This window comes from Ptychodera flava (genome assembly GCF_041260155.1).
Source record: "Ptychodera flava strain L36383 chromosome 23 unlocalized genomic scaffold, AS_Pfla_20210202 Scaffold_24__1_contigs__length_23054250_pilon, whole genome shotgun sequence".
In the NCBI taxonomy this organism is placed as follows: domain Eukaryota; kingdom Metazoa; phylum Hemichordata; class Enteropneusta; family Ptychoderidae; genus Ptychodera; species Ptychodera flava.
The window spans coordinates 8,319,525-8,334,676 of NW_027248278.1; the positions used below are offsets into that span (position 1 = coordinate 8,319,525).

At 39.2% G+C, this 15,152-nt stretch overlaps 1 protein-coding gene across 1 annotated transcript in view; it reads left to right on the forward strand.

Annotated features, from left to right (window-relative positions):
* The window catches only part of LOC139124386 (uncharacterized), a 53,861-nt gene that overhangs the window by 12,324 nt on the left and 26,385 nt on the right, over positions 1-15,152 (forward strand). The window contains exons 2-9 of the mRNA XM_070690518.1: positions 7,306-7,539; positions 8,385-8,606; positions 9,379-9,552; positions 10,576-10,750; positions 11,617-11,849; positions 12,847-13,053; positions 13,916-14,104; positions 14,683-14,793. Of these exons, the coding sequence (XP_070546619.1) occupies positions 7,306-7,539; positions 8,385-8,606; positions 9,379-9,552; positions 10,576-10,750; positions 11,617-11,849; positions 12,847-13,053; positions 13,916-14,104; positions 14,683-14,793 (1,545 nt within the window). The remainder of the gene's footprint in view (positions 1-7,305; positions 7,540-8,384; positions 8,607-9,378; positions 9,553-10,575; positions 10,751-11,616; positions 11,850-12,846; positions 13,054-13,915; positions 14,105-14,682; positions 14,794-15,152) is intronic.

Genomic DNA, 15,152 nt, shown 5'->3' on the forward strand with positions numbered 1-15,152 from the left:
GCCCTTCAGATTATTTACCTGGTGAAAATGCAGCGTTTCACATATTTTGTAATGATATCGCTGCTATCAACCCTGTTCCCTGATGCAAAAGCTTCATTTCATCCTACTATGCAGTATGATGATTGTCCTTGGTGAACTAGTAACGTTGTTCTTCACACTTTTCTGCGAAGATATTGTCCTTCACACAATTGTGTGGTGAAAATACTGCCCTTCAATCCATTTTACTGATAACACTGTTAATCACTCTATTCTGAAATAATACGCTGTCCTTCACTCAATTCTGCACTGAACATACTGTTTTCATCCCTTAGGGTTTTCATAATTATCGTCCGCCACAGTCCTTCAATACTATTCCTTTCATGAGTCTGAACCTAAAATGTTGACGTGGGACCAGTCACATTGGAAAACGTGTGAACGTTGATAGCCTTCAATCGAGGTCAATGATTGCCGTATCTTTGTTTCAATTTCGGTACATGCAGAACGACGCATCCAAAAACAACTTTATCATAGCAAAACATATTTAAGAATCTTAGATAAAAAGCGATTGAACATTAAAAATCTTACACCTCATCGTTATCAATATTTTAACATATATGTGACTTTCAGTGTTAAAGTTCCCCGGGAAGGTTCCAACTGAACGCCTCGCTTAGACCAACATCACCGCAGAGAGCATGGGTGAATACGCGTTGCTTGACTTAAAATGATTACATTTAAAACAAAATAACAATTCAAGGACAGTAAAAACCTTTTAGCAATCTGATATTCTGTATTGTGTTTTCATTAGAATAGTGAATCTAAATTTCGCCCGAGGACATTTTGGGACAGCTGACGATTGTTGATCTTTAAGCTTTAGCTTTTTTATCCATGTAAAGATGTTGATGCATAGAGCTCAATTTTGACAACAATTCATTGTCGATGGATTGACGCTTGATGCCTTAAGCGTCCCTGTCATGAAGCAAGCTTGTTTGCCCTGGACACATATGGAAAGATTTCCCAACAATAGGAAAAATGATTTCTGAATAATGGCCTGCAGCCATAATTGAACAGTCTGCCAAATGCCTAATAAGCGTGATTTGTTCGGCAAATTAAAATGTTCATATTGAATTAACCCATCATATCAATCATTCTTATACATGTGCCATCGGAAACCATGGAATTTCCCGCGCGCGCAAAAAAAAAATCGCGTTTCGTAACATCATGGTGGGACAAGCGGGATATTAGATAGGTTTGGCTACACGTTTTACGTGAACGTGAAAGCGTAACGTCACGAATTTCTGCGATGATGTCATCGACTTGTGCGTACGTTCTCGACGACCACGGAGCCGGCACCGCGTATTTACGTGGAGACAGTGGTTTTCACGTAATGTGTAGTCGTGAAAATTTATTCTCACCTCTAGGTAGCAAAACATGATATAAACTGTGAATCATTCATGCACGTTGTTAGTTGGATATACGATAGTGACACCCACATAGAGGACTGTTAGTTGGATATACGATAGTGACACCCTCAAAGATATTCATGTATTTTCGTTATTTTTATGTGAAATTTCTTCGTCAATTCGCGGCATACCGGTTAACTATTGAGCTATCTCTGTGATGCGGAACAGTCTACTGGGACCGGAATCGAATCATTGTTTGCTCGTGCCACACGAACGGGTGGCATAACGCGTAGCCAAACGGATAATTGCACGTGAACGTGTACGCGCCCAACGCCAACGTGGATTCTACGCGTTCACGTTCACATAAAACGTGTAGCCAAACCTGTCTTTTATGGCCGGGGGCGGGCCGGCAAATTCTTCCTGTGCACCAGTCAAAATAAGTGAACCCCTACCCATTGCACCAAAAAATTGATGACCCCTTTTTAAGACGACAAAAATTTCATGACCCCCTCCCCCCCATTGCTTGAGCAAAGCTGCATACAGAGACACCTCCGGAGGGGGGGGGGCGATAGAAAAAAAAAATATTCTCAGATTTTTTCACATACCCCCCTTACAAGCTCACAATGTGTTAACGTTCAAATTTCCCCTTCTGTGTCCTGCTATAATTTTGAAATTTCACCACAAAGGGATTGGACAGAAATTACAGGTGGCTAGCAATTTCTTTGCACAGGCGTGTGTGTACAAAATTTTGATATTGGGGATTTAATTGATAATCAGCTGTTGATAATGTTGATTCATTACACATGGTAGTCTATGAGAAAACTATGTAATACTTTTCCAATACAAAACTAGTAATATCTCTGCATTTATAGACATTTGATGACTGACATATTGACTGTTTCCCTTGCAAAGGATTGTGTACCTCTGCGCGTCAACTTTTGTATTGTTTCAATGAAAAAAATTGGATGTCGCCAGAACACTTTTCGTGGTATATACGTGTGACTGCATAGGCTTTCAACAACGCGTCCATACTTGCAGTATAAATTGAAAGCATTATTAGACAGGTTTGGCTACACGTTTTACGTGAACTTGAGCGCGTAGAATCCCCGTTGGCGTTTGCGTACACGTTCACGTGCAAAAATCCGTTTGGCTACGCGTTACGCCACCCATTCGTGTGGCAAGCGCAAGAAATGATTCAGCTCGGCTTGGGTCTCTGTTTCCGCATCGCAGGGATAGCTCAATGGTTATCCGGTATGACGCGAATCGACGAAGAAATTTTACATAAAAATAACGAAAATACATGAATATGTTTTAGAATGTCACTACCATATGTCCAACTAACAACGTGTATGAATGATTCACAGTTTACATCATGTTCTGATACCTAAAGATGAGAATAAATTTACACATTTACAAATTACATGAATTACGTGAAAACAACTGTCTCCACGTAAATACGCGACGCCGGCTCCGTGTACGTGGAGAACGTACGCACAAGTCGATGACATCGTCGCAGAAATTCGTGACGTTACACGTTCACGTTCACGTAAAGCGTGTAGCCAAACTTGTCTATTGTTGTGACATTGCACGAACACGTTTAGGACGATCCAAATTTGACACCACTGTCTGTGTTATTACAACAATCCCCGTAGGGATTCACCCAGACATCGATGCTGCTCATTGGCCTTTGGACTGCGATAGCCCTGTTAGTGTCCGGCGTGTATATCAGTTTTGATATTTTAGTAATAACCTTACATCTTGTAACAAGAGACAAAAACAATACACCGTAGTGGATAAATGAATAAGCAAAAACTATATACACAAAGATCAATGAATTGAACTCCCGACAAATATAATCAATTTCATTTTAGTGTATCAAAAAACTGATAAGAACAACAGTAAAATCTATACATTCTATGAGCAAAAATTGTATCATATTACACTGTCGAGTGCAATTATCAGCTAGGTACTAATACAGAAATCAACTCTGTCTGCTTAAGTTGAAATATTTTCTAGCAGGAGGTCGGACTATGTCAAAACTACACCATCCGATCCACAAACACCGGCACCGGCGTCTGACCTGTTGCCAGACGCGTCTCAACTTTTGCAGACGACGGAGTGGATTCTTCATAACCGTCTAGCTGATAATTGCACCTGTAATGTGACACGTCTTCCCTCATAAAATATAATTAAAAAATCGTTGACTACATCGATTTTACTGTTGCACCCCATCAATGTTACTGCAGTTCTAATCAGTTTTTCGATACACTGAAATGCGATTGGTTATATTCAAAATAAATGGCAGGCAGGTACAGTCAAAACGGACGTTATATGCAGAAAGCAGACTGTGGACAGCAACAGAAGCAGTCTAGACACACACAATGACATAAAGAAATCACGCAGACGAAATAGAGAGACGATAACATCAACAAACAAACAAATAAAATAAATCTGAACTGTTTATGTTTTCGAATCAATTTTACTTAGTGTCTGCTAAGTAGATTCAACCTTCGAACATTCATTCGGTTTTTATTATTCTTGTTTCAGTAAAATTTGAATGTATTTCTTGACAATACACACAGCTGCTCCTATTTTCCCCGTTTGCTGTAAAAAGATTTTTTTATCATATCGATGTTCAGAATAATCGAGGCATTCTGTATCAAATTCTGAACGATATCAGCACTGCCACAAAGGCTGGCATAATCCTTATCTTTTATCATTGTGGCTTAAGCCATCAATTCATTTCGCTGAACATTTTGTTACCGTTTATAAAGCTACATTCTAACCCGCAGATGTCCCCAGCTCATGCTGTAGACAATTCATACTCGCATAGACGCCAACGCATAATACATCCATGTACAGCTGTTGTTTATGAGCGCGTTCCATAGGTCAACAACTTTTAGCGGTACGCACAGAAAGTCACGTGCATAATTGATGCTTGTTATTAGTGTTTATCCATGTCATAAACTGATTAACATAATTGTTTGACTGCTCTCTGAAAAGTTTGTCATTTTTTCAAAGTAACCCCTCTAGATTTAACGACGACACCCATTTCAAATTTACGAATTACTTTGAAATTGGCTGTATCAGTCGAGTGATATTTGACCTTTTTGAAATCATTCTGTAAAGATCATGACTAGAATATGCTAAGGGATGGGTTTTATACTACCAAAATCTCTATATTTCCCATCGTAGTTTAAAATTTGATTACTTTTGGTGCCCCTGTGAAGTTTGGCCGATCTTCTGCACAATAAGAAAACCATTAGCATGCAACTCTCCATTTCATATGCATTTTTTTTTTGGGGGGGGAATTTCTGCCCTCTTCATCGAAATTTGAGAGGTAAACTTGATGTTTTAGGGGCAGAAACAACAGAAAATCCACAGGTCACTAACACTATGCGTTTGGGTCACCATCATATGGGCGTATTTACTTGCTGTGTTTTGTGCGAGATTTTCTCGCTGTCAGTAACTTTTAAAGGGCAGAAACTGGTTCGAAATGCGCAATTTGTGCAATTGCGCAGTTGAGTGAAAACTCTGACTGGCCTGCGAAATTGGTTGTTGCTATCTATATCATATCAGTATTTGTGTCTATGGTATTAAAAGTTGTGCCTTCTGTAGTTTTGTGCTATAAAAAGGAGGAAGTGGAATCAAATATTTAGCGATCAAACGGAAATCAAGTGTCTGGTAACGAGCATACTATGACAGAGGTAGCGACGCAGACGACAAAAAGTGACGCTGCTGATTTGGCGACGCTTACGCAAAGTGCTCTAATAAGGCAGTTCTGAAAGTAATATTCTAAACGCCTGCCTACTCTTTTAATGATTCCCATGTATTGGATCATTTGTTTCATTCTCATTCTAACTTTCATTCTAATTTCCCCTGCTATTTCAACGCTCTATCTCTCTGTACTAAACTTACCGGGGGTTATAAATGAAACATTGTCAATTAAACTTCTACGCTAGTTGAGGGGCCTGTTTTAGGACTGTAAACAGTTTAATACCACGGCTTGCATGTGCTCTCGTCCAATCAGAACGATGCATTGACGTGATTGATACCATGATATTGTGTATTTGCTATTTCATCATAAAATTGTCATATAGAGAAATCGCTTGTCATTTCAAAAGTTATTTATGAGCATTTCTTACTCAGCATTTGTACTTAACATAGGATGGACGGAGCCTTGGTTGTAATATGCACTTTGTTGCTTTGCAAAAAAACGTGCAGAGGATTTGGAACAGTTAATAAACCAGCTTTTATAAGTATTTGTTTCTCCCTTTCTATTGTGATCAAAATTGTATTTTGTTAAATGTTTCCATGGGAATAAAAACACTAGTGCGAGTGCGCACATCGCAGCTTGAATCAAATGACACTTAAAAGCGAGTAGACGACAACCGACCAAACATGATTCCAAAAGTCTGATCATTGACATGGTCAAAGTACACAGATTAACCAACATGGTAATCATATTTGTAAATTAATTATGCAACAGATGGCACTACAAGATAAAAACAGCGAATTTGTCGGCAGCCTTTGATTAATTTTCTTGTCCTCAAGCATACTTTGTCAATTTAATCCGTCACACACACTATAGTCCATTACAGGGAAGCAATTGTCTCGCCTTCTTGCCTTTCAAAAAAATTTCCTACTGAATTGCAGATTAGAAATTTCACAGCTTCTATCACAAGTCATGTTTTTACTGGAAAGTGTTGGTAAGGCAAAACACGAAGAACGAAAGGCCTAGCAACACAGCTAACGAATTAAGCGATCTATTTGAGCAAGGTCACGATTCAGCAATATATTGTGAAACATTTGACAGTGACAGTTTTGGCGGGCCAAAGCCTGACGATGTCTGATTGTAGGTTTGGCGGGAAAAAAAGAAAATTTATAATTAACCCCGTACCTGTGTGCCATGTTTCACATATTTTACGTTTAATATTTGCTGTATCGCAAGATTAAATTTCAGCATTTTTTGTGCACGCAGTAACATTGGTTACTTCATAACGGATTTTAAATTTTTTTATGTGACTGAGCAAGATGTTGTATCGATAAGTGCATTTACGTGTACTCCTTTTTCCACCAAAGATCGACCTAATTTCGTATTGTAGGGTAATTCCAAACAATTGCCGACAGTTTATCGCATTGCTGATCAGAGGACGAGCGCCAGATTGAAATAACATCAACTGGCGCCAGCAAGTCTCAAAACACTACATTAATCTTCGTGTTTTCGGATGAATACATGACCAGTTATGACAATTTTTTTACAAAAGGAAATGACAATCGATATCTTTTTACAGCAAACTATAAACTTGCATGTATACAGTGGTTTTTATGGTTAAAGAATTAGAATATATATTTTAGAGTTGATTGTGTATACCATCACATTTATCAAACACTGGAGAGAGAGAGAGAGAGAGAGAGAGAGAGAGAGAGAGAGAGAGAGAGAGAGAGAGAGAGAGAGAGAGAGAGGATGGATGTGGTAAGTCTGCCATGCTAGTACATGTGGTGACAATGAGTTCGTTCCTGGCGCGGTCTCCATAAACTCTCTAATACTGAGACTCTCTCGGTCCAAAAACCAACGCAGCCTATCCTCGACAACCAAGTGAGGAAAAAAAAATCCTCGCAAGTTTCGCAATTCCGGTGAATGGGAGTGGATATGGTCAAATCAAACTGGATGGAATTCCGTTCGCTCAGTTCGAGATAGTCACCATCGATTAAAATCCCACGTACTCTTCTAGGAGCATCCTCAAACAGCTGAGCGATCACAGATTTTGAACAGCGTACTAACTGAAATTTTTATGTTATTAATTTATGTTTGGTTGTGTTGGATTTTAACCCAAGTGTGTGATTGTGAATTTCCCTCGCACTCCAGAAGTTTACGTCTTGGTTCACTATAGAACTATTTTTTCGCTGTCCGTTTAAATTACAGCAAAACAAAACTGGAAAAGCAAAAGAAGTACCCTGAGAGCGAGAAGAAATGCAGGCGATGTTTCCAAAAGCCAAGTTGATGACTGGACGTGTTCCTATGGTGAACTAGTCTGCGTCGACGAAGCGACTTGTGAGGACCTAGAGGGCGGAGGTTTTGTCTGCCGCTGCCCTGAAGGGTTCGAAGGGGATGGTCAGATATCCACCGAGAACTCAACCAAAACCGGTTGTCAGCCAAGTATGTATCTCCAATTTAAAGAGTATGTATGTATGTATGTATGTATGTATGTATGTATGTATGTATGTATGTATGTATATCACACAAGCGGCTGACCAATGTGGCTATTTGACATCGAAATGTAGTGACGGTTTAATTGATAGTTCAATGAGTTAAAACCTTGGATGGATAGTATGAAGGTATGTGTGGGCCAATCGGTGATAGATAGGTAGGTACAACCATTTTAATTTTAGTGGATCGAAAACCCGATAAGAACAACATTAAAATCGGTGTGGTACAACAGAAAATCAAAGTGGTCAACTATTTTTTAATTCCATTTTATGAGGAAAAACACATTCATGCAATTATCAGCTTGGCGGTAAAAGGAATCAACTCCGTCTGCTTAAGTTGAAACATTGTCTAGCACGAAGTCAGACGCCGATGCCAGTGTGTGTGAATCGGGTTGTGTTGATTTGACTTCGTCTGGCCTCTTGCTACAAAATGTTGTCCAATTTTGTAGAAGGAGTTAATTAATTCCGTTATGCTCGACTCATATTACCGCCTAGCTGATAATTGCACCTGACAATATTCATAAAATGTAATTAAAAAATCGTTGACCACCTCAATTTTACTGTTGTTCTTATCAGTTTTTTCGATACACTAAAATGCAAATGGTTGTAGATAGATAGATAGATAGATAGATAGATAGATAGATAGATAGATAGACAAACAAAAAGGTTTTCGAACTATACAACAGTTATTAATTTTGCGAAAACGTTAGGAACATAAAATAACGCAGTATAGGCTGAAATCGTTGGTTGTTGTCATAAAAGTGACAAATAAAATCATCCATTCTTTATCCTAAGTACCGAACTGTCAAGACGGGGAGTTGGAAATTGGCACCGATTGCTATGTCCCCGTGCACGAGAACAAAACTTGGCAAGATGCCAGGACTTTCTGTCAATCCAAAGGGGATAACTGGGACCTAGCAGCCATACACAGCGAACAGGATTTTATTGCTGTCCGCAATTTCATCAAGGACACAGGTCAAGATTTTTGGATTGGTTTAACCGATGAAGTTATCGAAGGTATGACGTCATTGTAACACGGGGATTAGTGACGCACTAACTTTCTGTCCTGCTGTGACGAAATCTAACATCTTTAGGGCAAAATACTGGTAACCATATTTGTATACTGATAGTATAGCTCATCATGTCTTTAGTACATGATAAATAAAGTATCCTCATCTTAAAGGTATACTGTCACCTGTTCCAGTCACCGGTGATCTAAATATGCCCATATATGGTCAAAGGGGCGTCCCTTGGTATTCAAAATGCCCATGTGTTTTTAAAAAGCGGCCACCCGCTTAAAATCTGTGATTGGTTAGATTTTCTCTTTCCATGCTAACTGTGGCAAAATTGGAACAGGTGACAGTATACCTTTAATACAAGAAATATGTTAGCTTTCAGTTTTCAATAGAATGTGTACAAAAAGTACCATGGTGGTGTTACGTTCCTTTAAATTTGCCTCAGATATTCAAAGTCTGACTTTCGATATTTGTTAATCTTTCCTTATCTACCACTTGTAGGGTCTCATTCTTAAGCTCTTGGAGTAAGAAACAAAGTCCATCGTGTTTATTTTTAGAAAATCGATTTTTTCCCATCAGAGTCACAGGGATAGCTGCCATTTTGAATGTGAATTATTTGTGAATCTTAGGTAATTTGAAAACTTTGCATATCCAGTCCTGAGTTTTTGTTTCGATAAGGGAATACTTGGAAGTTTCATCAGGGAAAGTTTGAGCAAAAGTTTAAGTTTTTCAGTTCCAAGGACCTTAACTTGTCCGCACTTCTTTCTTGACAGGAATCTATGTATGGTCAAACGGCGATCTCGCGACCTACATGAACTGGGACAGAGTGACGAACAAACCTGATGATCCGGGACATGTTGAGAACTGCGTCGCCATGGCAGCACAGTTATTTCATCTCTATGACGATTTGGACTGTGACACGCCTCTCAATTTTGTCTGTCATTACTGTAAGTAAAAGGAGAATGAATAGTGTGCTTATAACATAGCAGTATATATTATAGCTATATATAGATACGATTGAGGGCGCTTTGAAGGTAACACACCACAAATCAGTAGCTCCCAAAATTTTCGTTAAATTCTCCGATTGAGTGACCTGCCTTGAGCTCAAAACCAGTTGTTACTTGTACTAAGTTACTCTTAAACAACGTGGAAAGTCACCATGAATGAAGATAGACGTCAAAAAGAGAAACGACCACGGCAAAGTTCTGGGGGTAACCGAAGTTCGCCCAGGAGATCAATGGAGGACTCGGATCAAAGCGAAGTTGCTGAGCTATTACGTAACCTGAAAGCAGGTCAGGAATCACTGCACAAGGCCTTTGATAGCAAGATCGATAAATTGAAAAATGAACTTTTTACCACTTTAGACACAAAACTAAAGGAAATCCGAGATACGGTTTTCTTTATATAATTTTGTCAGTGAATCTTGTCCTGAATATTTTTCTTACGATGATATATGTAAGCTAAAACATATCATGGTAAATCACCCAAGAGTTACCTCAAAATTCATTGTTAGAGCTTTTAATAGGCGACGAAATGTTTTGTATGTTCCTAATTAGTGATTTGTGAGATTTCTTTGTTTTTCTAATTATATAGCACCCTCAATGATTTGTTAAATGAATTATATTTCATAGTGACTTATAAGCCCGATGGCTGGGTAATTCATCCTGTATTTTTCTCTTTGAGTTATATACTTTGGTAATTACATGTCACTATAAAAAACATACTACTACTACTACTACTACTACTACTATAGCAGTCAATCCTCCAATTGATAAGATTTCACGAATTAAAATACCTATTGTTATGTTAATGAATGAATGAATGGACGGCGACAATAAAGCGATCTGTTGGACACACAAAAAATAACCAGTTTATTTTCTCATCGATGACTTAAATCGCCAAAATCAAACCTTGTTAATGTTTTTGTTCTTCTTTCTTTTTTTCAAACACTATTTCTTTCGTTCGTGCAGCGACCGTGGATGTGACATGTCCTCGTGGCTGGGTGTATAATCCAAACGATGATAAGTGTTACTTTTACTCACCTGAACCTGTCACCCTCCTGGACGCATATCTCCGATGTCGAGCGCACGACTCTGATTTGGTCTCAATATCATCACTGCAAGATCAAAATTTTGTGGACAACGAGTAAGATCCTCTGAACCGTTCTAGTGTTTCTTGTATGAAGCCCATAAGGAACTTTTGGAAGAAAAAAATAATTATCTCGTTCGCACGGGATAGTAATTCGTACGCATGTGATACTATCTTGTGCGCGAGAAATACTATCTCGAGGTCACGAGAACACGAGACAGTATCCCGTAGCGTGTGCACGAGATAGTATCACTTGCGCACGAATTACTATCTCGTGAGCACAGGATAGTATCTCGTGCACACGAGATAATTTTGGACAACTCACGTGGAGACAAAAGTGAATGCAGTATGTTGATACGCAGTGATTGTGAAAGTCTTTTTGTTGTGATTTATTTTTCATCACAAATTGACTAATTGATCCAGACTAGCAGTTGGACCGGGGAATCGGAGTCATTTGTAACATGCGCTTCGCGCTTGCCCTTGGCCGTGATGTATATTCCCATTTTTACACTGTCACCCCACATTTTAGCAATTTGCCGTAGTAAAGACCTTGATCCGAGCAATGGGGATAAACGAACACATTGTTTTTAGTCGATACTTTCACATCGTTTAAGATCAAACTCTAGACTTTGTAGCGCCGTATTTAAAGGTATACTGTCACCTGTCCCAATTTTGCCACAGTTACCTTGGAAAGAGAAAATCTAACCGATCACAGATTTTAAGAGGGTGGCCGCTTTTTAAAACAGCGCCCTCACATGAACATTTTGAATACCAAGGAACGGCCCTTTGACCATATATGGGCTTATTTAGATTATATGTGACTGTATACCTTTAACATACCCTTGCGCGTCAATGTCGGTGTATGTTTCTCCGCCCATATCAATAGTTCTAAACCGATTCTTTTTCAATCCGCGCCCATTTAGACTTGTGCCAGCAAACGAACCAGTGTGGCTTGGCTTGACGAAGGGACTACTGCCGACTGAGCCGTCACAGGAGATTGTCTGGACAGACGGTTCGGACTATTCGTTCACCAAGCTGCCGCAGGATGCTCAGATGGACGGAATAAAATGCGTCATCAGCGAGCAGTCGCTCAACGAGTGGGCGCCTGTGAACTGCGGAGACAAATATACGTTTATTTGTGAGGAGGACTCCAGCTGTAAGTAGACAACAGCTCGTATGCGTTTACATCCCTCAAATAAAACTGACATAAAAAAGCGGAGTTCTCTTAAAGTGGTGAATAAAGATTATTTTTAACGATCCGTTCATTGATTTTAATACTGTAAACCATTTAATCTTATTCTTTGAAAGCAAATGCCGGGAATTTATTCAAAAGCCTTCCACTTACAGTTTTCATGTAACTGGTAAATATCACTGTTTGCTTCGAACTAACCTTTTAGCAAAGCTGCCCTGTCAGCTGTTAATCGTGAACAAATTGTTGCATGTAAAGCATCTTTTCTCGGGTACCTGTTGCTATGCTATTGGCATTTAGCATTAGAAAGCACGGCAAACACCTCATGTCCCCCACCCCAACTGTACACCATTTTCATACCCTAACATAGCATAGCATAGCATAGCATAGCATACCCTACCCTACCCTACCCTACCCTACCCTACCCTACCCTACCCTACCCTACCCTACCCTACCATACCATACCATACCATACCATACCATTTTCACAGCGAGAAAACCAAGGAGCGCAATAATCACATATTAATCACATGATATAGATCAATATATTTTTCTTGTACAGATTTGACTTTGTTGTACGTATTGACACTTGCTTGTTGTCTGTTTGTGCTGTGCTGTTTGTGTTTGTTACATCGAGTTTTTCATTGTCGAACGTATGACTATGCTGTAGATTATAGCTTTGTAATATTTTTCTGAAACACTATAAACAGATAAATAAATTTATTAATGATAAATAATACATAGATAAAGAATTGAATGAATAAATAAATAAACATATTTCCAGCGGAACTATCCATTTTTGGAACTAGTTTACAGAACAAAAAGCAACACTGTTTATTTTAGTTAAGTATGAATATTTTAGCACATTTAATTCAAAAGTCAGAAGCCTGGTGTATTATATTTGAATATTCTGTGGCCTAAATAATAGCATTATATCTGATTTCGTTTTGAATTATGTGCTCAGCCGATGAAGTTTGCCCTGGTAAAGACACCCTGCGATTGGGGGACATGTGTTACACATTTGGCGACACTCCAATGAATGCCAACCACTCCGAACTGCAGTGTCTTCGTGCCGGTGCCGAGCCAATCAAGATAACTGACAGGTTTATCCAGGCATACATAGTACGATACATAACGCATCATGGGTACACTTTCAACGACTTCTGGATTGGTAAGATTTGTCTTCATTTGCTGTCTGCTTGCAACTCTGTTCAGAGTTTTAGCGTGCAGGTCAACGTCTTTTTCAAGATTCTACACACATTCATTTATGTATATCACGAGATCAACAAGAAAAACTGTACTTTGGGTTGAAATGTTTGAAGGCACGGCGGAAGGTATCACTTGACCGATGATTAGGAACATTTGTTCGAGCAGATGAAATATTCATTCACTGCACGGTGGCGATCGAGATCGTGCCGTTGAATATGATGATCGCTATCGATCACTTCCACCGCGACGATAATGATAGTGAAATTGATGATGATAATGATGATGATGATGGTGATGATGATGATGAAGATGATGATGATGATCATCATCATCATCATCATCACCATCATCATCGCGACAGTGCCCCTAAGATAGAATGCGCCTCGGGACATATATTTGGACTCGCTAACTTCTACAATTCTTTTCTGATCTACCACTTGTAGGGGTTCATTTTAAAGCTCTTGGCGTAAGACACACTTTCACCGTCTTGGGTGTTTTGGAAATTGAAAAATTGTGTTTTTGTCCATAGAGTTAAAAGGGGATGGCGGACATTTTGAATATCAAATATCGGTAAATTTTGGGGAATTTGTGTCTCTAGTACCAAAGTTCGCACGGTAACCCGCGGTTTTCATTCCTGACTTATGAAAGAATGGTTGAAAGATTCCGTAAGGAAAGTTTGAGCAAAAGTTTAAGTCTTTCACTTTGAAGGCGTATACTGCCTGTAATGGTGTATGCTGACACTTTTCGGACATGTCTAAATGTAAGTGTGTAGCCTATGGAGAAATAGTATTCAGTTTTACTTTCATAAAAATCCCTTTCTCAAGGACTCTCTGACATCGCCGAAGAGGGCGTCTACAGGTGGTATGACGACAGCATCGCTTCATACTATCACTGGGTGGACGGAGAACCAACAAACGAACCTGAATCAGACTGCGTCAAGCTTGACTTTGGCAATGACCATAAATGGAACGACGAGCCTTGCAGCGACAAATATAGCTACATCTGTCAGTTCGGTAAATAGCTACTCCAACGAAACATATGTCAAACAGCCCTAACAATTATTGATCCTGCTACATCTGAATTTTTAAATGTTTTTAAATCTCAGAATGAGAATAAACCTTAGTATACTGTCGTGTATTTCATATTTAATATTCCAAGCACAAGTGTAGGGAAAATCCCCGGTGTAAGTTGCAGTCGTATATCGTAAAATGGTCGCTTGACAAATATTAGTTGTGATAATTATCGTTCACTGTGTCAGTTACTATGGTGATGGCATTCGTTATCGCAAGCTGTACACGAACCATTGTCAGTTTCAGCTGTCACGTGGTGATGCCATATATGTTTATGGGCAAATTGAATTAACGATTACTTCTTATGTTACATATTAAACATCTGTGTTCTCTTTTGTCTACTTGTATTCTATAATCGGCTTCTAGTCCGTTTATGTTTAAATTTTCCCTACCTCAAAGCCTGCATTATACGTTTTTTCTGCGTTGACCCTGAAATGTCGCTGAGTTACCTGCTGACGATGCACCGTAGCTCATGTATATACTGTCATGTTGTAAGTCCTCTTTGTGTGTTCACTGCGCAGAATCGACCCCCTGCGAAGACGACACCACTTGCCACAGTCTGGCGTTATGTTCCCTTGGACAGTGCAGATGCATAGATGGTTACCATGGCGATGGACGCGTCTCATGTGAAAGTAAATATACACATGTTTTTTCTGTAAAGAAAGTCGTTATCTTTTCATTTAAAACATGTTCAATGGACGGGAAAGTGTTGAATAATTGGGAGTCAGAATCAAATTTCTCAGGCGATGTTTTTAACAACATGCGTGTCATGCTGCCAGGCTGGGAAATTACCACGTTTATTGCTTATGTTGCCTTTTGTCTACCCTGAACAAAGGCGCTTCTTAATGCCGCTAAATACAGTTATGAGTAGTGAACTGTTTATGTACTCGTATTCGTTTCGTTTTGATTTAAAGCCGCAATTTTCAATCCCAGGTTCTCGCAATAGTGGAGTTCTCCTCTCAGTCAAACACTTGGCCAGTACGATGTATGG